This window comes from Balaenoptera acutorostrata, chromosome 19, assembly GCF_949987535.1.
Source record: "Balaenoptera acutorostrata chromosome 19, mBalAcu1.1, whole genome shotgun sequence".
Classification (NCBI taxonomy): domain Eukaryota; kingdom Metazoa; phylum Chordata; class Mammalia; order Artiodactyla; family Balaenopteridae; genus Balaenoptera; species Balaenoptera acutorostrata.
The window spans coordinates 797,318-817,368 of record NC_080082.1 but is presented as its reverse complement, the minus strand read 5'-3'; the positions used below and the strand labels follow the sequence as shown (position 1 = coordinate 817,368).

At 47.5% G+C, this 20,051-nt stretch overlaps 2 protein-coding genes across 2 annotated transcripts in view; one reads left to right on the top strand and one right to left on the bottom strand.

Annotated features, from left to right (window-relative positions):
* Positions 1-168: 168 nt before the first annotated feature.
* SLC22A31 (solute carrier family 22 member 31) lies at positions 169-4,599 on the bottom strand. The gene is given in 11 exon segments (XM_028164061.2): positions 169-475; positions 825-939; positions 1,307-1,342; positions 1,345-1,499; positions 1,615-1,719; positions 1,815-1,887; positions 1,890-1,959; positions 2,145-2,188; positions 2,599-2,753; positions 2,843-2,946; positions 4,297-4,599. Coding segments are annotated over 11 exon segments (1,467 nt in total).
* Positions 4,600-4,838: 239 nt separating this feature from the next.
* LOC130705731 (uncharacterized) overlaps positions 4,839-20,051 on the top strand; it is a 44,015-nt gene continuing 28,802 nt past the window's right edge. Inside the window, exons 1-2 of the mRNA XM_057534433.1 lie at positions 4,839-4,890; positions 4,941-5,534. Of these exons, the coding sequence (XP_057390416.1) occupies positions 4,839-4,890; positions 4,941-5,534 (646 nt within the window). The remainder of the gene's footprint in view (positions 4,891-4,940; positions 5,535-20,051) is intronic.

Genomic DNA, 20,051 nt, shown 5'->3' with positions numbered 1-20,051 from the left:
CCTGAGGGAAGAACCCTCGAGGGTGCCAAGTTCCATGGACGCCTTTATGCTCCCCACGTGGAGGGGGAACCAGGGCCCCCGGCAAAGAGGCCCTCTTCCCACCGCCCTCCCGTTCCTTCCCGAGACCCATCTGCCTGTACTGGCGGGTGGCGTGTCTCTGCAGCCTGGTCACCCCTCCTGGACCAGCTGTGTCCCGGCCCTGGGGAGGGAGGCTGGCAGCAGGGGCAGGTGGTCCTGGCGGGGGCGGCCCCAGAGGCGCGGGGAGCGGCGCAGGCGGTCGGCGTCCTGCAGTGACTGGGGCAGCGCGCGGCCACGGCTCTCGGGCAGCAGCAGGACGCACGGCAGGGCGAGGACGGCAGAGAACGTGAAGGCCACGTGTTGCAGGAAGAAGCCGTGCCGGCCATGCGTGTCGGTGAGCAGGGCGGCCGCCTGGCCCAGGAACCCAGCTCCCAGCACCAGGCCCAGCCTGGCACCCCTGCAAGTGGGGGCGGTGGGACACGGCCCAGCGGGGCACCTGGCGCTCCTGGGGTGGATGGCCCTTAGCGGGCCCCAGGAAAACACCTGCAAAATCTGGGGGGGTAGCTGCCCTGGATCAAGCGTTGTCCTTTCCATTAGAAAACTGAAAGTGGATTTTTCCCCTGGAATCCGACCCTCTCTGGGGGCTCTCACTTCCGACCACCCCCTCCTCCACTCCTGAGCTGATATGCAGACTCTTCTGTGGCCATTGTCCCCCTCACCACCCAGAAAGAGACACCCAAACTCTGGTCCCGAGGGCACGGACCTGGGGAGTGTGGGGAGCGCGGGGTGCACAGGCAGGGCCCTGCACCCTGCTCACCGTGGGGAAGCCCTCGGCTGAAAAGAGGCTGCTGAGGGTGGACACCACCTGGGAGGCCAGGAGCCCCAGGACAGAGACGGACAGCACCGTCCAGCCAGGCAGGCCTGGGGAGGAGGAGAGGGCGCCCACGCTGCCCACACTCCCTCCCTCCCCTCCCCAGCGTCTCAGGGACCCGGGCCTCCCCAGCCTTCCACCTCTGCTCCTGCACTTGGGGTCAGTGGTTGCACACTGCCCCCCGTCCAAACCGAGCCCTTATATTAAGCCCCTTCACGTAGAGTCTTTTTGGCCCTCACCTCTTTGGGCCTCAGTTTCCCCAGGTGCACACTGGGGAGGTGGGTGGGGAGAGAAGAACTGCAGCCTCATCCGAATGCCTCGTGCCCTGTGCCTGCCTCTCTGGGATCCCCCCCACCACTGGGCAAACCCCCAGCCACACGTGACAACTCTGCCAGCCTGCAGGGCCCCCGCACTCACACTGGGCCCCTGCAAGGAGCAGCAGGGATGCCAGGCCAGGACTGGGTGGCGCCCCCAGAGGTCTGCTGTCAGGAGCAGCAAGACGGTGGCCGCTGCCTCCAGGCTGGCCTCCAGGAAGTAGGGCCAATAGAAGGCGGGGTCACGCGTGGCCAGGTTGCGCAGGAAGCTGGCGCTGATACCCCCGCCGATCAGCCTGGGAGGCACGGCAAAGCTGCAGGCCCAGCCAGAGCCGGGGACTCTCACCCCAGGGGGAAGGCAAAGATCCCTCCCTCCCCTTCGCCCACCCACACCCTCCCTTCCTCATGAACTGAAGCCCAGGATGAGTCCGTGTCACCAGACGACGCGGGTATGCCGGAGTTCCCGGACCGAGCGGTGCCGGGGCTGGGGGCTCCCTGCACACAGCACGTCCAGCTCTGGGGCCCCGGGGACATAATGGGGCATGAAGGGGTGACACCTCTCCTTCCTCCTCCAGTACCCAGGTCTCCCTTCTCCCTGGCTGGTCCATTACCCGTAGCCAGGGAGCTCTCCTTCTCCGAGCTGTCCTTGGGGTCCACACCGCTGGCTTCCGCAAAGCGCCACAGATCTTCCTGGCTCGGGCCGGCTGCCCCGTGGCCAGCAGCCAGCAGGGAGACTCGGGGAACAGGGCTGGAAACCTGCGGGGTTTGGGGGAGGATGCCAAGGGACCTCCCGGTAGAGAAGGACCCAGGGGCGAAGCACAGCGCGTGGCTCTGTGTGTCCCTGTGTCTCTGTCCCCTGCCCATCTTCCTGGTGCTGCATGGAGGTCAGAGGGAAGCAACACACGTGGCCTCCACAGTGGATGTGAACCCCTCTCACTCACCCCCAAAAGGGCAGCAGGAGTCCCGTTGCCAGGGCGCTCAGCCCCTGCGGAAGGCGCCAGTCGTCCAGGAGCAGGGCCAGGCCGGGCCGCGGCAGCATGCCCGCCACAGAGAAGAGGCCGGCCCCCGTGGAGAAAGCCAGGCGGTGCGGGGCGTCACACAGCTCCAGGCCTGGGCAGACACAGACGGCCTGAGGCCCAGGCCTCTCGGGAGGGCTGCTCTGTCCAGGGCTGTGGGGATCAGTCGCTGGCCTGCCCAGGGCCTGGACATCTGAGGCCAACGCGCCGCTCGCTCTGGCACCCGGGCCTGCGCACAGAAAGCAGAGCCCGCAGAGCAAACGGTTCCCCGCCCACCTTCTGGGGAAGGGCCCTCAACTGGAGCGCCAGAAAGGCACCCTCCGGTGGGTCAGAGGCCTAGCCTGAGTGGGCGCCCCCCAGAGCCCCCCACGGTACTCACGAGCCACGTGGAGGGCGAGGGAGGCCCCTGCTAAGGCCCCCCCACGAAGCAGCCGCAAAACCAGCAGGGCAGGAAAGCCAGTGGCCAGGGCCTTGCTGGCCCCCAGGCCCGTGGCCAGCACCAGGGAGCCCACAAACACAGCCCGGCGGCCAAATCTAGTGGGCAGCAGGGGACACACGTGGATTTGGGTCAGGAGGGCTCAGGGGAGGGCTGCCAGGGCAGAAGGGGAGGGGCAGTGCCTCACCGGTCACAGCCAGGGCCCAGGAGGACACAGCCCAGCAACCAGCCCAGGAGGTGGTCCACCTGCTCCAGTGGCACCTTCCAGCCGTCCTCACACACGAGGTTCCACTGTAGGGGACACCAGTCACCTGTCAGCTAGCCAGGACCCCTACCCCTGCTGGAGTTCCCAGAATGTCACGCTGGAAGGGACCCTAGATATCCTGTTCCGATTGCTCCCTGGAGACAAGGGGAAACAGGCACAGAGAGGCAAGGGACTTGCTCAGGGTCACACAGCGTGGCCTCCTGACCCTGGTGGTCTTCACGTGGAACTAGACAATTCCTGGTCTGTGCCCCCAGTGGGTAAAGGCCTGGAGTCCCCAGGACACCTGCATGGAGCCCCAAGTCTGGTTTCTCCTTTGCTCTGGACGGGGTTGCACCTGCCTTTCTCCAGCCATCACTCTGCTGCCAGGCTGGCCCCAGGGCCTCTCCCGCCCCTCCCCTCGCCTGTGCACTTCAAGAGCCACTCCCGGAACAGGCTGTAGGGCCATGCTCACCGGCTTTTCCTGGCCAAGGGCCCTTGACCTCAGCTTTGCACCTCCCAGCCTACTCTGTGTCTTCTCCTCAAGCTTAACACACTCTTTTGGGTCACACTACGTCAGAGTTTTTATTTTAAAATCCGACTACTTGTGAAAGCTGGTGGGCGAGGATCCATCACTACACCAAACAGGCGGCCAGAAGGAGGAAGCCCAGCCGGGTCAGGGCCCCAGATGGGCCTGGCAGGGATGTGGCAACCCTGTCCAAGTTTCCACCCGGGGCCCCTTCTCCCAGGGGCAGGGGCTGGGGCTGCGGGGCAGAGGCTGCCAAGAGGAAGGCAGGGTGGGCTGGCCTAGCCAGAGGGTGGGGACGGAGGCCCTGTTACCGGCTTCGCCCCTGGAGCCCTGGGATACGTCCTTGGTGTCCCTGCCCCTAGGCCAGCCTGCACACACCTTACAGGTGGGAGGTCTGCTCTTCAAAAACGGAACTGACCCAATCACTCTCTTGACTCAAAAGTCTTGGGAGCCCAGTCTGGACACCTGCATAGCCCAAAGTCACAGGTTGCTAGAATGTTAATGGCACCGAAGGGAACTCCAGGCCCTGCTGACCGCTGGGGACCTACCTGCTCAAACCTTCAGCTTACTACCGCCTCCCTCCCGGACTGCCTGCCCACCTTGGCAGCCCCCAGCCTCAGACCCTGCCTTTAGGCCCGGCACCCTGCCTACTTAGACACCTGCTGCACCGTCAGACAGGAGGGGGCTGACCCCCCCCCGCAATCGAAAGCCCCAGTACCACAGACCCGGTCGATCAAGGGCCGAAGAGCGAGGCGGGACCGGAGGAGGGGGAACAGAGGAAGGGCGCTGAGGGCAGGGGGACGGAGGGAGGGGGAGAAAGAGCAGGGAAGCAGAGGACGAGGCGGGGGATGGAGGAGCAGGTGCAGAAGACCTGGGTGACCGGGCTGCGCAGCAGGCCGGCGGCGGGCAGCGCGTAGTGCCAGCCGCGCGTGCAGGACCGCGTGCCGTTGGGGCGGACGCGGGGCGCGGGCTCGGGGTAGCTCAGCGGTAGGCAGGGGCCGGGGGCGAGCGCGGGGTCCGGCCCGCAGTGCTTCGCGGGCAGCGCGGTGAGCAGCAGCTCCGAGCCCAGCGCCAATCCCAGCGCCACGCACGGCAGCCACGAGGCGGCGGCCAGCAGGCACCGGGACCGGCCGAAGCCGCCCGCCGCGCGCAGCACCCACGCCTCCAGCTCCATCCCAGGGCTCTGCACTCTGGCTGCCGGCGGGGCGAGGCCTGAGAGGGATGGTACCTGCGGGGCGGGGCCTGAGAGGGCGAGGCCCCATAGGGGGAGTGTCTGCGCTCTGGGGGCCGGCGGAGCGGGGCCTGGGCGGGGCCCGGAGAGAGGCGGGGCCGGAGAGGGGCGGTGTCGGCGGGGCGGAGCCCTGGAGGGCAAAGCAGGCCGCTGGGCGGGGCCTGGGCCGAGGAGCGGGGCGGATGGGGTGTGGCCTGGAGCGGGCGGGGGGCGGGGCCATCGAGGGCCGGGCAGGTGAGGGGCCTGGCCGTGGACGCGGGGGCGTGGTCAGCGAGGCGTCCTAGCACGGAGCGTGGCCTGGGGGCGCGGCCTCCGGGGCGCCTTGGAGCGCGTGAGGTCCGAGGGGCGTCAGAGCGGGAAGGAGGTCGGGAGGCAGCGCCTCGGTCGCCCCCGCGGACCCCGGGCTGACGCTCCCTTAGGCGGCTCGGGGCCTGGAGAGGTCGGGGAACGTGAGGGGTTCGCGGCCGGATACTTGCAGGACCCCGTGCCGGCCTCGGGCCAGGCCTGCGGAGCGCGGGCCACCACCGCTCCCCGGCGGCCGGCCGCGGCGCTGCAGCCAGGGAGGGAGCGCCCCCGGCCGTCCAGCTCGGACCGTCCAGCTCGAACCCTAACCCGTCCAGCTCCCGTCGTCCTCCGGGGACCGTCCTGCGTGGCCACCGGTCTGCAGCCCCGGCGGAGCGTGGTGTCCGGAAAGGAGAGGCCCCACTCGGTGCTGCGCGTCCTCAGAAGTTTGAGGGTTATCGTAGGGTTATTCGGCAAAACGAGCTTCCAAGTTACTTCATCCCGCGCTGGTCCTCCTGTGAGCTTGGCTCGGAATACGCTGCACTTCGGCTTAGCCGACACCGTCACCCTGGAGGGTCTTCCATCCCAGGAACAAGGTAAGTCGCGTTTGTTTTTCACTTTTCTTTTTCGCAGGGAGGAAAGTTAAAATAGGTCCTATAGATTATGCTTAATTTTTTTTTAATTGAAGAAAAATTCACATAACATGAAACTAACCATTTAAGGTACTACCACCACCTTTATCAAGTTCCAGTATATTATCATCACCACGGGAGAAAACCTGGTACCCATTAAGTAATGATTAAGTAATTACTCCCTAGTCCTCCTTCTTCAGCCACCTGGCAACCGCCAGCCATACAACACGTGGCCTTTGGGATCTGGCTTCTTTCACTTAGAATAATGTTTTCAGGGTTCACCCACATTGTAGTAGGTGTCAGGACTTCATTCTCTTTTATGGCTGAATAATGTTCCATTATATAGATATGTCACATTTTGCTTATCCATTCATCTGCTGATGGGCGTTTAGGTTGCTTCCACTACTTGCCTATTGTGACTAGTGTTGCTGTGAACACTTGTGTACAAGTGTTTGACTCCCTATTTTCAGTTCCTTTGGGTGTATACCTAGGAGTGGAATTGCTGGGTCATGTGGTGAGTCTGTGTTTAATTTTTTGAGGACTCACCAAGCCATTTTCCACAGTGGTTGCCTATTTTGCATTCCCATTAGCAATATATGAGGGTTCCAGTTTCTCCACCTCCTCGCCAACACCTGTTTTCTCTTAAAAAAACAAAAACCAAAAAAAAACAGAACTAGCCCCATCCTGGTTGGTGTGAAATATCTCACTGAGGTGTGTGTTTGTTTTTTTGTTTTTTGCCACGCAGAAAGGCTTGTGGGATTGCAGTTCCCCTAACAGGGATCGAACCCGGGCCCTAACAGTGAAAGCTTACTCAGGTTTCGATTTGCATTTTCCTAATGGCTAGTGATGTTGGACATCTTTTCATGTGCTTGTTGGATGTGTGTTTGTCTTTGGAGAAATCACTGTTCAAATCCTTTGCCCATTTTTTACTTGGGTTGCATGCCTTTTTGTTGTTCAGTTGTAAGAACTCTTTACGTATTCTGGATACTAGACATCATTAGATATATGATGTGCAAATTTTTTCTCCCATCCTGTAGGTTGTCTTTTCACTTTCTCGATTGTGTCCTTTGATGCACAAAAGTTTTTAATGCTGATGAGTTTCAATTAATTTTTCTTTATGCTCATGCTTGTAGTGTCACATGTAAGAAACCATTACCAAATTCAAGATCATGAAGGTTTACACCTATGTTTCCTTCTAATCGTTTTATAGTTTCAGCTCTTAGATTTAAGGCTTTGATCCAATTTGAGTTAATTTTTTTTTAATTAGAGTGTGATTTCTTTTTTTTATTTTACTTTTAAAGATTTATTTATCGATTGATTAATTGATTGATTGATTGCTATGTTGGATCTTCGTTTCTGTGCTAGGGCTTTCTCTAGTTGCGGCAAGCGGGGGCCACTCTTCATCGCAGTGCGCGGGCCTCTCACTATCGCGGCCTCTCTCGTTGCGGAGCACAGGCTCCAGATGCGCAGGCTCAGTAGTTGTGGCTCACGGGCTTAGTTGCTCCGCGGCATGTGGGACCCTCCCAGACCAGGGCTCGAACCCGTGTCCCCTGCATTAGCAGGCAGACTCTCAACCACTGCGCCACCAGGGAAGCCCTGAGTTAATTTTTATATGGATGTGATAAGGGTTCAACTTCATTGTTTTGCATGTGGATATCCAGATTTCCCAGCACCATTTGTTGAAAGGCCTATTCTTTCCCCATTGAATTGTGTTGGCACCCTTGATGAAACCAGTTGTATGGTTAATATCTGGACTCTCAATTTTATTCCAGTGATCCCTATGTCTGACCTCATGCCAGAAGCATAATGTCTTGAAAACTGGAGCTTTGTAGTATGTTTTGAAATTGAGAGGTGTGGGTCCTCCAACTCTGTTCTTTTTTAAGATTGTTTCGACTCTTTGACTATTTTTCACTAGCAACTCTATATGAATTTTAGGATCACTTTTTCTATTTCTGCAGAAAAGAATGTTGGGATTTTAGTAGGGATTGTGTTGAATCTGTAGAATGCTTGGGGAATATTGCCATCTTAACAGTATTAAGTTTCACAAGATGTCTTTCCATTTATTTAAGTCATCTTTAATGTCTTTCAGAAGGGTTTTGTGGTTTGGGGTATACAGATCTTGGACTTGATTGAATTTATTCCTAAGTATTTTATTATTTTTGATGCTATTGTAAGTGAGGTTATCTTATAAATTTCCTTTTCAGATTGTTCATTGCTAGTGTATAGAAGTACAAGTCATTAAAAAAATACTGATCTGGTATCCTACAATTTTGCTGAACTTCTTTATTAGGACTTTCTACATACGACATCTAGTCATCTGCAAATAGAGATAGTTTTACTTCTTCCTGTCTAATTTGAATGCCTTTTATTTCTTTCTCTGACTAGAACTTTTACTATAATATTGAATAGAAGTGGTGAAAATGGACCTCCTTGTCTTGTTCCAGATTTTAGAGGAAGAATTTTCAGTCTTTCATCACTGATTATTATATGAGCTTTGGGTATTTGGGATACTAGCTTGGGGCCTGCTGAGGTATACTCCTTCTATTCCTTGTTTTTCTTTTAAGATTTATTATTTATTTTATTAATTTTTGGTTGCGTCTGTTCTTAGTTGCGGCACGTGGGATCTTCGTTGAGGCTTACAGGATCTTTCGTTGTGGCGCGTGGGCTCTTCATTGCAGTGTGCAGGCTTCTCTCTAGTTGTGCTGTGCGGATTTTGTCTCCTCTAGTTGTGGCGCCTGGGCACCAGGGTGCGTGGGCTCTATAGTTTGCGGCAGGCAGGCTCTCTAGTTGAGGGGCTCGAGCTCAGTAGTTGTGGTGCACGGGCTTAGTTTCCCCACAGCATGTGGCATATTAGTTCCCTGACTAGGGATCGAACCTGCGTCCCCTGCATTGGAAGGCGGATTCTTTACCGCTGGACCACCAGCGAAGTCCCTATTCCTGGTTTTAAAATGTTTTATCATGAAATGATGCTGAATTTTATCGAATGCTTTTTCTGCATTAGTTGAGATGATCATTTGGTATTTTTTCCCTTCCTTCTATTCATGTGGTGTATTACACTGATTGATTTCTGTGTGTGGAACCACCCTTCTAATTCCTCCGATAAGTCCTGCGTGATCGTGGTGTATAATCATTTTAATGTGCTGCTGGATTCAGCTTGCTAGTATTTCCTTTCTTTTTTGAAAAATATTTTATTGATTTATAGCTGATTTACAATGTTGTGTTAGTTTCGGGTGTACAGCAAAGTGTTTCAGTTATACATATACATATATCCACTCTTTTTCAGATTCTTTTCTCATAGAGATTATCACAGAATATTGAGTAGTGGTCCCTGTGCTATACAGTACGTTCTTGTTGGTTATTTAATATATAGTAGTGTGTGTATGTTAATCCTAAGCTCCTGATTTATCCCCCCGCCCCGTTTCCCCTTTGGCAACCATAAATTTGTTTCCGATATCTGTAAGTCCATTTCTGTTTTGTAAATAAGTTCATTTGTATCATTTTTAAAAATTAGATTCCACATATGAGTGATATTTGCTAGTATTTTCTTGAGGATATTTGCATCTGTATTCATAAAATACTGGTCTATAGTTTTTTTCTTTGGTGTCTTTGTCTGACTTTGGAATCAGGATTATGCTATCCTCATAATTTAGGGCATGTCCAATAACTTCAGAGGTGTTCCTTTCTCTTCTGCTTTTTGCAAGAGTTTGGAGTGGATTAGTGTTAATTCCTTAATGTTTGGTGGAATTCACCTGTGAAGCCATCTGTTCCTGGGCTTTCTTTCTTGGGATGTTTTTGATTACTGACTCAATCTCTTTATTTCTTACAGATCTATTCTTATTTCTTCTTGGGTCAGTTTGGGTAATTTGTGTGTTTCTAGGTATCTGTCCATTTCATATAGGTTTTCTAATATACTGCCGTTGTTTATTGTATAACCTCTTCTTATTTCTGCAAAACCCATAGTAATGTCCCCTTGTTCACTACTGATGATAGTAATTTGAGTCTTCTCTTTTTTCTTAGCCTACATAAAGAATTGTCCACTTTATTGATCTTTTCAAAGAACCAGCTTGTTTTGCTGATTCTGTTGATTATTTCATGTATCTCCACTCCAATCTTTATCCTTTAAACTAAACCCAAAGCCTAACTTCTAGTGGCTTTGGGTTTAGTTTTCTCTTCTTTTTCTTGTTCCTTAAGGTGTGAAGTTGGGTTATTGATTTCATTGTTTTTTGTGTAGCAGGCATTTACGTCTATAAGTTTCCCTTGGAGTACTGTATTCACTGCATCCTATAAGTTTTTCATTTTCTGTAGTCTCCAAGAATTTCCAAAATTTCCTTTGTGATTTCTTCTTTGACTCATTGGTTATTTAAGAGTGTGTTCTTTAATTTCCACGTGTTTGGAATTTTCCACTTTCCTTTCTGTTACTGATTTCTAGCTTCATTCCAATGTTGTCAGAGAAGATCATTTGTGTTATTTCAGTCTTTTCAAATTTACTGGGACTTGTTTCATGGCCTAGTGAATTATCTATTCTTGAGAATGTTCCATGTACACATGAGAAGAATGTTTATTCTGCTGTTGTTGCGTGAAATGTTCTGTGTATGTCTGTTAGATCTAACTAGTTTATAGTGTTCAAGTCCTCCATTTCCGTACTGAATTTCTGTCCCATTGTTCCATCCATTATGAAAGTGGGGAATTGATGTTTCCAACTGTTGTTGTAGAACTATCTATTTCTCCCTTCAATTCTGTCGGTTTTTAGATCATACGTTTTGGTGTATGTAATTTGGTGTGTATATGTGTGTATATGTTTATAATTTTTATATCTCCTTGATGGAGATATATATATATAATCTTAAAAAATCAATATATAATGTCTTCCATTGATTCTTGTAACAAATCAATATATAATGTCTTTCATTGATTCTTGTAACAATTTTTAAGTTACATTCTATTTTGTCTGATATTAGTATAGCCACCCCAGCTCTCTTTTGGATTTACTTCTACATTTATTGTTTTATGTATGTCTTCTGTGTGTGTGATTTTTTGTTTTTGTTGTTCCTTAGTTCTTCCATTACTGTCTGCTTTTGTATTTACTTAATTTTTTTAAGCATACCGTCTTGATTCCATTTTCTTTTTCCATATGTTTTTTAGTTATTTGTTTGTGGTTACCTTGGGGATTACAGTTAACATCTTATGACAACCTAGGTTAAACTTATTTAAATAATACCATTTAAATGGCATTTAATAATACCATTTTTGTATTATATAAATAATACCAGTTAGTTTCAATAATATACAAACACCCTGCTCCTGTATATCTCTGTCCCTCCTTTATTTTTTAAATTATTTTTAAAATTAATTAATTAATTTGTTTGTTTGGTTTTTTTTGGCTGTGTTGGGTCTTTGTTGCTGTGTGTGGGCTTTCTCTAGTTTCAGCGAGCGGGGGCTACTCTTCGTTGTGGTGTCCGGGCTTCTCATTGTCGTGGCTTCTCTTGTTGCAGAACACGGGCTCTAGGTGCGTGGGGTTCAGTAGTTGTGGCATGCAGGCTTTACTAGTTGTGGCTCACAGGCTCTACAACGCAGGCTTAGTAGTTGTGGCGCACGGGCTTAGTTGCTCCACAGCATGTGGGATCTTCCTGGGCCAGGGATTGAACCCGTGTCCCCTGCATTGGCAGGCAGATTCTTAACCACTGCGCCACCAGGGAAGCCCCTCTGTCCCTCCTTTAGATTGTTATTTTCACAGATTACATCTTTATATATTGTGTTCAAAGATTTATAATGATTATTGTGTGCATTTGTCTCTTAAATAATATTAGAAAAAGTGGAGTTACAAACCAAAGTTCAATAATAGTGGCTTTTATGCTTACCTATGTATTTACCTTTACTATTTGCTGTTGACTGAATTGTGTCCCCCAAAATTCATGTGTTGAAGCCCCAACCCGCAATGGGATGGTATTTGGAGGTGGAGCCTTTGGGGGTGATTAGGTATTGAGGGTAGAGCTCTCAGGATGTGATTAGTGCTCTTAATAAGAAGAGACACAAGAGAGATCTCTTTCTCTCGCTCCACCATGTGAGGACACAACAAGAAATTGGCCTTTTGCAAGCCTGGAAGAGGACCCTCACCAATCTGCTAGCACTTTGATCTCAGGCTTCCCAGCCCCCAGAACTGAGAGGAGTAAATGTTGTTTAAGCCCTTCAGCCTGTGATAAAATGTTGTGGCATCCGAGTTGACTAAGACACTGGTGTTCCTTATTTTACTTATGGCTTTGAATCACAGTCTAGCATCCTTTCATTTCACCGTGAAGGACTCCTTTAACATTTCTGTAGAGCAGGTCTGCTGGCAGTGAACTATTCCAGCTTTTGTTTATCTGGAAGTGTCTTAATTTCTCTTTCATTCTTTTTTTTTGGTTTATCAATATATTTTTTATTGAAGTATAGTTGACTTACAGTGTTGTGTTAATTTCTGCTGTACGGCAAAGTGATTCAGTTATATATATATATATACACGTATACATATACATACACACACACATTTTTTAATATTCTTTTGCACTATGGTTTATCACAGGATATTGAGTATAGTTCTCTGTGCTGTACAGTAGGACCACGTTGTTTATCCATTCTGTATATAAAAGCTTGCATCTGCTCACCCCAACCTCCCACTCCCTCCCTCCCCCAAACCCCTCCCCCTTGGCAAACACCAATCTGTTCTCTGTGTCCATGATTCTGTTTCTGTTTCATAGACAGGTTCGTTTGTGTCATATTTTAGATTCCACATATAAGTGATATCATATGGTATTTGTTTTTCTCTTTCTGATCTATTTCACTTAGTATGATAATCTTTAGTTGCATCCATGTTGCTGCAAATGGCATTATTTTGTTCTTTTTTTTTTTTTTTTTACAGCTGAGTAATATTGCATTGTATATATGTACCACATCTTCTGTTCATCTGTTGGTGGACATTTTGGTTGTTTCTGTGTCTTGGTTATTGTAACTAGTGCTGCAGTGAACGTTGGGGTGCATGTATCTTTTCAAATTATAGTTTTCTCTGGATATATGGCCAGGAGTGGGATTGCTACATCATATGGTAATTCTATTTTTAGTTTTCTGAGGAACCTTCATACTGTTTTCCACAGTGGCTGCACAACTTACATTCCCACCAACAGTGTAGGAGGATTCACTTTCCTCCGCACCATCTCCAGCATTTATTATTTGTAGACTTTTTAATGATGGCCATTCTGACTGGTGTGAGGTGGTACCTCGTAGTTTTGATTTGCATTTCTCTAATCATTAGCAATGTTGAGCATCTTTTCACGTGCCTATTGGCCATCTGTATTTCTTCTTTGGAGAAATGTCTATTTAGGTCTTCTGCCCATTTTTCAATTGGGCTGTTTGTTTTTTTGTTGTTGAGTTGTATGAGCTGTTTGGATCTTTTGGAAATTAAGCCCTTGGCGGTCACATCATTTGTAAATATTTTCACACATTCTGTAGGTTGCCTTTTTGTTTTATTTATGGTTTCCTTTGCTGTTCAAAAGCTTGTAAGTTTGACTGGGTCTCATTTGTTTATTTTTGTTTTTATTTCTATTGCCTTGGGAGACTGACCTAAGAAAACATTGGTACAATTTATGTCAGAGAATGTTTTGCCTGTGATTTCTTCTAGGAGCTTTGTGGTGTTAGGTCTTATGTTGAAGTCTTTAAGCCATTTTGAGTTCATTTTTGTGCATGGTGTGAGGGTGTGTTCTAACTTCATTGATTTACACGCAGCTCTCCAACTTTCGCAACACCACTTGCTGAAGAGCCTGTCTTTTTTTTTTTTTTCTGAAACATTTATATTAACATATTTCCATACAAATAACCCAAAGAAGGTTTAGTGTTAGTTGTTTTTTTTGTTTGTTTGTACTGCATGTTCTTATCAGTCATCAATTTTGTACACATCAGTGTATACATGTCAATCCCAATCACCCAATTCAGCACACCACCATCCCCACCCCACTGCGGTTTTCCCCCCTTGGTGTCCATATGTTTGTTCTCTACATCTGTGTCTCAACTTCTGCCCTGCAAACCGAGCCTGTCTTTTTCCCATTGTATATTCTTGCCTCTTTTGTCAAAGATTAATTGATTGTAGGTGTGTAGGTTTATTTCTGGGCTCTCTATTCTATTCCCTTGACCCATATATCTGTTTTTGTGCCAATACCATGCTGTTTTGATTACTGTAGCTTTGTAGTATTGTCTGAAGTCTGGGAGGGTTATACCTCCTGCTTTGTTCTTTTCCTTCAGGATTGCTTTGGCAATCCTGGGACTTTTATGGTTGCATATGAATTTTATGATTACCTGTTCTAGTTCTGTGAAACATGGGTAATTTGATAGGGATCACATTAAATCTGTAGATTGCTTTGGGTAGTATGGCCATTTTAACAATATTAATTCTTCCAGTCCAAGAGCATGGGATATCTTTCCATTTCTTTGAATCATCTTCAATTTCTTTTATTAATGTTTCATAGTTCTCAGTATATAAGATTTTCACCTTCTTGGTCAGGTTTATTCCTAAGTATTTTATTTTTGGAGGTGCTATTTTTTAAATAAATTTATTTATTTTATTTATTTAATTTTGGCTGCATTGGGTCTTTGTTGCCATACGCGGGCTTTCTCTAGTTGCGGCGAGCAGGGGCTACTCTTCATTGTGGTGCAAGTGCTTCTCATTGCAGTGGTTTCTCTTGTTGCAGAGCACGGGCTCTAGGTGCACGGGCTTCAGTAGTTGTGGCACGAGGGCTCAGTAGTTGTGGCTCGCAGGCTTAGTTGCTCTGTGGCATGTGGGATCTTCCCAGGCCAGGGATCAAACCTGTGTACACTGCATTGGCAGGTGGATTCTTAACCACTGCACCACTGGGAAAGTCCCTGGGGGTGCGATTTTAAACTGTATTTTTCTTTTACATTCCCTTTCTGATATTTTATTGTTGGTGTAAAGAAATGCAACCAATTTCTGTATGTAATCTTGTATCCTGGTACCTTGCTGAATTCATTTATTAGTTCTGGTAGTTTTTGTGTGGAGTCTTAAGGTTTTTCTATATATAGTATCATATCATCTGCATATAATGACAATTTTACTTCTTCCTTTCCAATTTGAATATCTTCTGTTTCTTTTGTGGCTAGGACTTCCAATACTATGTTGAATAGAAGAGGTGAGAGTGGGCATCCTTGTCTTGTTCCAGATTTTAGCAGGAAGGCTTTCAGCTTTTCACCATTGAGTATTATATTGGCTGTGGGTGGGACTTCCCTGGCGGTCCAGTGGTTAAGACTCTGTGCTTCCAAGGCAGGGGTCATGGGCTCAATCCCTGGCCAGAAAACTAAGATCCCACATGCTGCCTGGCACAGCCAAAAAAGAAAGTTATCATATATTGGCTGTGGGTTTGTCATGAATAGCTTTTATTATGTTATGTTCCTTTTTTACCCACTTTAGTGAGAGTTTTAATCATGAATGGAGGTTGAATTTTGTCAAATGCTTTTTCTGCATCTATTGAGATGATCATGTGGTTTTTGTCTTTTATTTATGTGGTGTATCACATTGATTTGCATATGCTGAACCATCCTTGTGAACTTGTGATGAATCCCACTTGTTCTTGGTGTATGATCTTTTTTTATGTGTTGTTGGATTTGGTTTGCTAATATTTTGTTGAGAATTTTTGCATCTATATTCATCAGAGATATTGCCCTGTAATTTTCTTTTTTGGTGGTGTCTTTGTCTGGTTTTGGTATCAGGGTGATGGTGGTTTCATAGTATGTCTTTGGTAGTGTTCCCTTCTCTTCCATTTTTTTTGGAAGAGTTGGAGAAGGATCGGTAGAAGTTCTTTTTTATATATTTAGTAGAATTCACCTGAGGAGCCATCTGGTCCTGGACTTGTGTTTGTAGGGAGTTTTTAATTTTTATTTATTTTATTTATTTGGTTGCAGTGGGTCTGAGTTGTGGCATGTGGGCTCCTTGGTCACGGCACATGGGCTCCTTAGTTGCGGCAGGCAGGCTCCTTAGTTGTAGCTCAAGGGCTCCTTAGTTGCGGCTCACCGGCTCTTTAGTTGCAGCTCGTCAGCTCCTTAGTTGCAGCACATGGGCTCTCTAGTTGTGGCATGTGAACTCTTAGTTGTAGCATGCATGTGGGCTCTAGTTCCCTGACCAGGAATCGAACCCAGACCCCCTGCATTGGGAGTGTGGTGTCTTAACCACTGCACCACCAGGGAAGTCCCTGTAGGGAGTTTTTAAAAATTACAGATTCTAGGGAATTCCCTGGCGGTCCAGTGGTTAGGATTCCATGCATCCACTGCAGGGGGGCACGGGTTCGGTCCCTGGTCGGGGAACTAAGATCCCGCATGCTGCATGGTGAGGCCAATAAAGAAAGAAAGAAAGAAAGAAAGAAAGGGAAGAAAATTACAGATTCTGTTTCTCTTTTAGTGATCGGTCTGTTCACATTCTCTGTTTCTTCTTGATGCAGTTTTGGTGGGCTGTATGTTTCTAGAAACTTGTCCATTTTTTCTAGGTTGTTGAATTTGTTGGCATATAATTGTTCATAGTATTCCCTTATGGTTTTTTGTATTTCTGCAGTATCAGTTGTTATGTTTCCTTTTTAATTTCTTATTTTGTTTATTTGGGTTCTCTCTCTTTTCTTTTTGGTGAGCATGGCCAGAGGTTTGTCAATCTTGTTTATCCTTCCAAAGAACCAGCTCTTGGTTTTATTGATCTTTTTTCTATTGTTTTTTAAATCTTTATTTATTTCCTCTCTGATCTTTATTATTTCCTTCCTTCTGCTGAATTTAGGTATATTTGTTCTTCTTTTTCTAATTCTTTTAAGTGGTAGATTAGGTTATTTGAGTTTTCTTGTTTTTTGAGGAAGGCCTGTATTGCTATGAACTTCCCTCTAAGAACTGCTTTTGCTGCATCCCATAGATTTTGTCTGGTTGTGTTTTCATTGTCATTTGTTTCAAGGTATTTTTTAATTTCCTCTTTGATTTCATCATTGACCCATTGGTTTTTTAGTAACATGTTTTTTAGTCTCCATGTAATCATTATTTTCTCATTTCTTTTTCTGTGTTTAATTTCTAGTTTCATGCCATTGTGGTCAGAAAAGATGATTGAGATAATTTCCATACTCTTAAATTTATTTAGGCTTGATTTGCACCCTAGTGTGTGGTAATGTTCTATATGCATTTGAAAAGAATGTGTATTCTGGTTTTTTGGGATGTAATGTCAGTTAAGTCTAACGGTTCTCTTGTATCATTTGGGATCTCTGTTGCCTTATTGATTCTCTGTCTAGAGGCCCTGAGTGGGGTGTTAAAGTCTCCTACTACTACTATTATTGTATTCCTGTCAGTTCTTCTCTTTATGTCTGTTATTTGTTTTATGTATTTGAGTGCTCCTATATAAGGTGCATATATGTTGACGAGTGTAATATCCTCTTCTTATGTTTATCTTTTATTAGTATATAGCGTCCTTCTTTATCTTTTTTTACAGCCTTTGTTTTAAAGTCTATTTTGTTTGATATGAGTATTGTGACCCCTGCTTTCTTGTCATTTCTGTTTGCGTGAAATATCTTTTTCCATGCCCTCACTTTCACTCTGTGTGTATCCTTTGCCCTAAAGTGGGTCTCTTGTAGGCAACACATTGTAGGCTCTTGTTTTGTTTTGTTTTTATCCAATCTGCCACTCGGTGTGTTTTGACTGGAGCATGTAGTCCATTGACATTTAAGGAAATTATTGACAGATATGTATTTATTGCCATTTTTAACCTTGTTTTCCCATTGATTTTATATTTCGTCTTTGTCTCTTTCTTTTTCTTTTTCCTTTTGTGGTTTGATGATTTTCTTTTGTATTATACTTGTGTTCTCTTCTTTTTGTTTTCTCTGAATCTGTTGTATGTTTTTGATTTGTGGTTACCTTGTTTTTCAAGTATGGTAACCCCTTCCTATATCTACTTGCCTTAGACTGGTAGTCATGATACTGACCAGGGTTATTAGCCTGCTTAATCAATAGAAGTTGATGTGAGGCTAGACAAGAAATTCAGCAAGGCTTTACTGGGGCCCTGCACCAGCTGCAGGGGGGAGCGAGAACAAGTAACAGGTTTCCTTGCTCACTCCCTAAGGGGGCTGCGAGCTGGTTCCTTATATGGGGTGAGGGCAGGGATGTGTCTAGGGGTCGGGCTGGAGGGGTGGCTTAGGTGATTTGCCCACTCCTTTGTGGTGTTGAGTGCAGGGGGGCATGCATAGTACCAGGCTTTTGCTCCTGACACCCAGTTTTTTTTTTTTTAATTAATTAATTTATTTATTTATTTTTGGCTGTGTTGGGTCTTCGTTTCTGTGCGAGGGCTTTCTCTAGTTGCAGCAAGTGGGGGCCACTCTTCATCACGGTGCGCGGGCCTCTCACCATCGCGGCCTCTCTTGTTGCGGAGCACAGGCTGCAGACGTGCAGGCTCAGTAATTGTGGCTCACGGGCCTAGTTGCTCCGCGGCATGTGGGATCTTCCCAGACCAGGGCTTGAACCCGTGTCCCTTGCATTGGCAGGCAGATTCCCAACCACTGCGCCACCAGGGAAGCCCCCGACACCCAGTTTTTGCTCCCGGCTCTTCAGAAATGGCAGTTGGGGTTGGGTTTTTTTGGTCTTTTATATCTTTTGGGTCCAGAATTTGCCCCAACTGCGCATGCACGCAGTTATTTTTAGTCCCATATAGTTTCTTTGTATTCTGTAGCTTGAGGAGAGGTGTGTCTAGGTGCAAGCGCTGCAGCAAAGGGTCCCAGGTCCCAGGCCTGTCTCATTCCCCCCGAGAGACTCTACACCCTTATTCTTAAGGAGTAAGGGCCTGAAGGTCTCTTCTTCTAAACTTCTTCCTGCTCGACAGGGGCCACAGACCATAGCCTACCCTAGAGGTGTAGAAGTCCCTCGCTGACTGTCCCAAGGACCTGTAGGGACCTAGGCCGCCCTCCGCTGGAATGGGCTGAATTCCTTGAGCGATCGTGAGCCTCACTTGAAACTGTTGGAGCCTAGAAGACATAAACTTAACCAGAAGATTAAACAAACAAGGGCTTAAAAGGAGAAGAACAACAATAGCCATTAAAGGGCCTAGAAAGGGAAGGAACCAGGTTAACTTTGGGAGGGCTTCCTTAACTGTTGACCAGACAGGGGGTGATGTTGCCCCTGCCAAGAAGCCATTCTGCTTGGGTATGTATTTGTGTTAATCTTGGGGTTAAAATTTAACATGTTTCTCTGTTTATAGAATGGAAGGTCTGGACCTGTTGGTTCCAGGTCTCCTTCCTGGGCTGCAAAGTCTTAGTCACAGGTTTACAACAGTAGGGAAGACAGTGGAGCACTAGATGAAATATAGCATAAATCAGCATGACTGAAAAGGGTTATGAGAAAATGAAAACCTCCTGCCGGAAAGTTTTTTATACCTCGTGGGATCCAAGAGAACAAACTAGAGAACCAGTTTTCAGTTTCCCCGCCCATGTTAAATAGCGAGGATTGTTGGTTAACTGTCTGCTGAAGACACGTGGCTTGTTGTCGAATTTTCTCAGTGTTGGTTTCTACCTGGGAAGAGGTGTTGACATATGTGCCACAAGAAGTATTTGGAATGGGGACTTCCCTGGTGGCGCAGTGGTTAAGAATCCGCCTGCCAATGCAGGGGACACGAGTTCGAGGCCTGGTCCGGGAAGATCCCACATGCCGTGGAGCAACTAAGCCCATGCGCAACAACTACTGAGCCCGCGCGCCACAACTACTGAGCCCATGCGCCTAGAGCCCGTGCTCCACAACAAGAGAAGCCACCGCAATGAGAAGCCCGCGCACCTCAACGAAGAGTAGCCTCTGCTCGACACAGCTAGAGAAAGCCCACGTGCAACAACAAAGACCCAAAGCAGCCAAAAATTAATTAATTAATTAATTAAAAATAAATAAATAAAAGAAGTATTGGGAATGGCACAAACCCCTCCTTGTTCTGCCAATAGATAACCCAGGGCCAATTGGTTGTCAAGTACCACCTTGGCCAAGGAATCTAGAGACTCTTGTAAATTAGTAAGAGATTTAGCAGTCTCATTGGCTAGGATGGTGAGGGTGCGAGACAAGTTTCGAAGGACATGTTGGTGGGCAGCTACCCCCCACCATGGTAGCAATGTGTACCCGAAGAAATAGGTATCTCCATCTGGAATGTTTCTGGGTAAAAATGTCGAGTTAATTGGGTGCACAGTTTTAATGAACTAGCCCAATGCTTGAGCTCCTTTAAGGAAGGAACCAAGAAAGGGAAGGGGTAATTAAAGTTCCCAGCATACATTGCGTGGGTGTGGAATAACTGTGTTAGGCAATTAGTAGCCCACAGTTGTTTATCTACCTGGCATACAAAAACATATCCTGGCGGGGCACGGTAGACCAGCGGGCCCCAGGCTTTAAGTCCTAACCATCTAATCCTACCGTGGAAATGTTCTCCCGCGTACACCCGACGCGTTCCGTCCATGTCCGGTC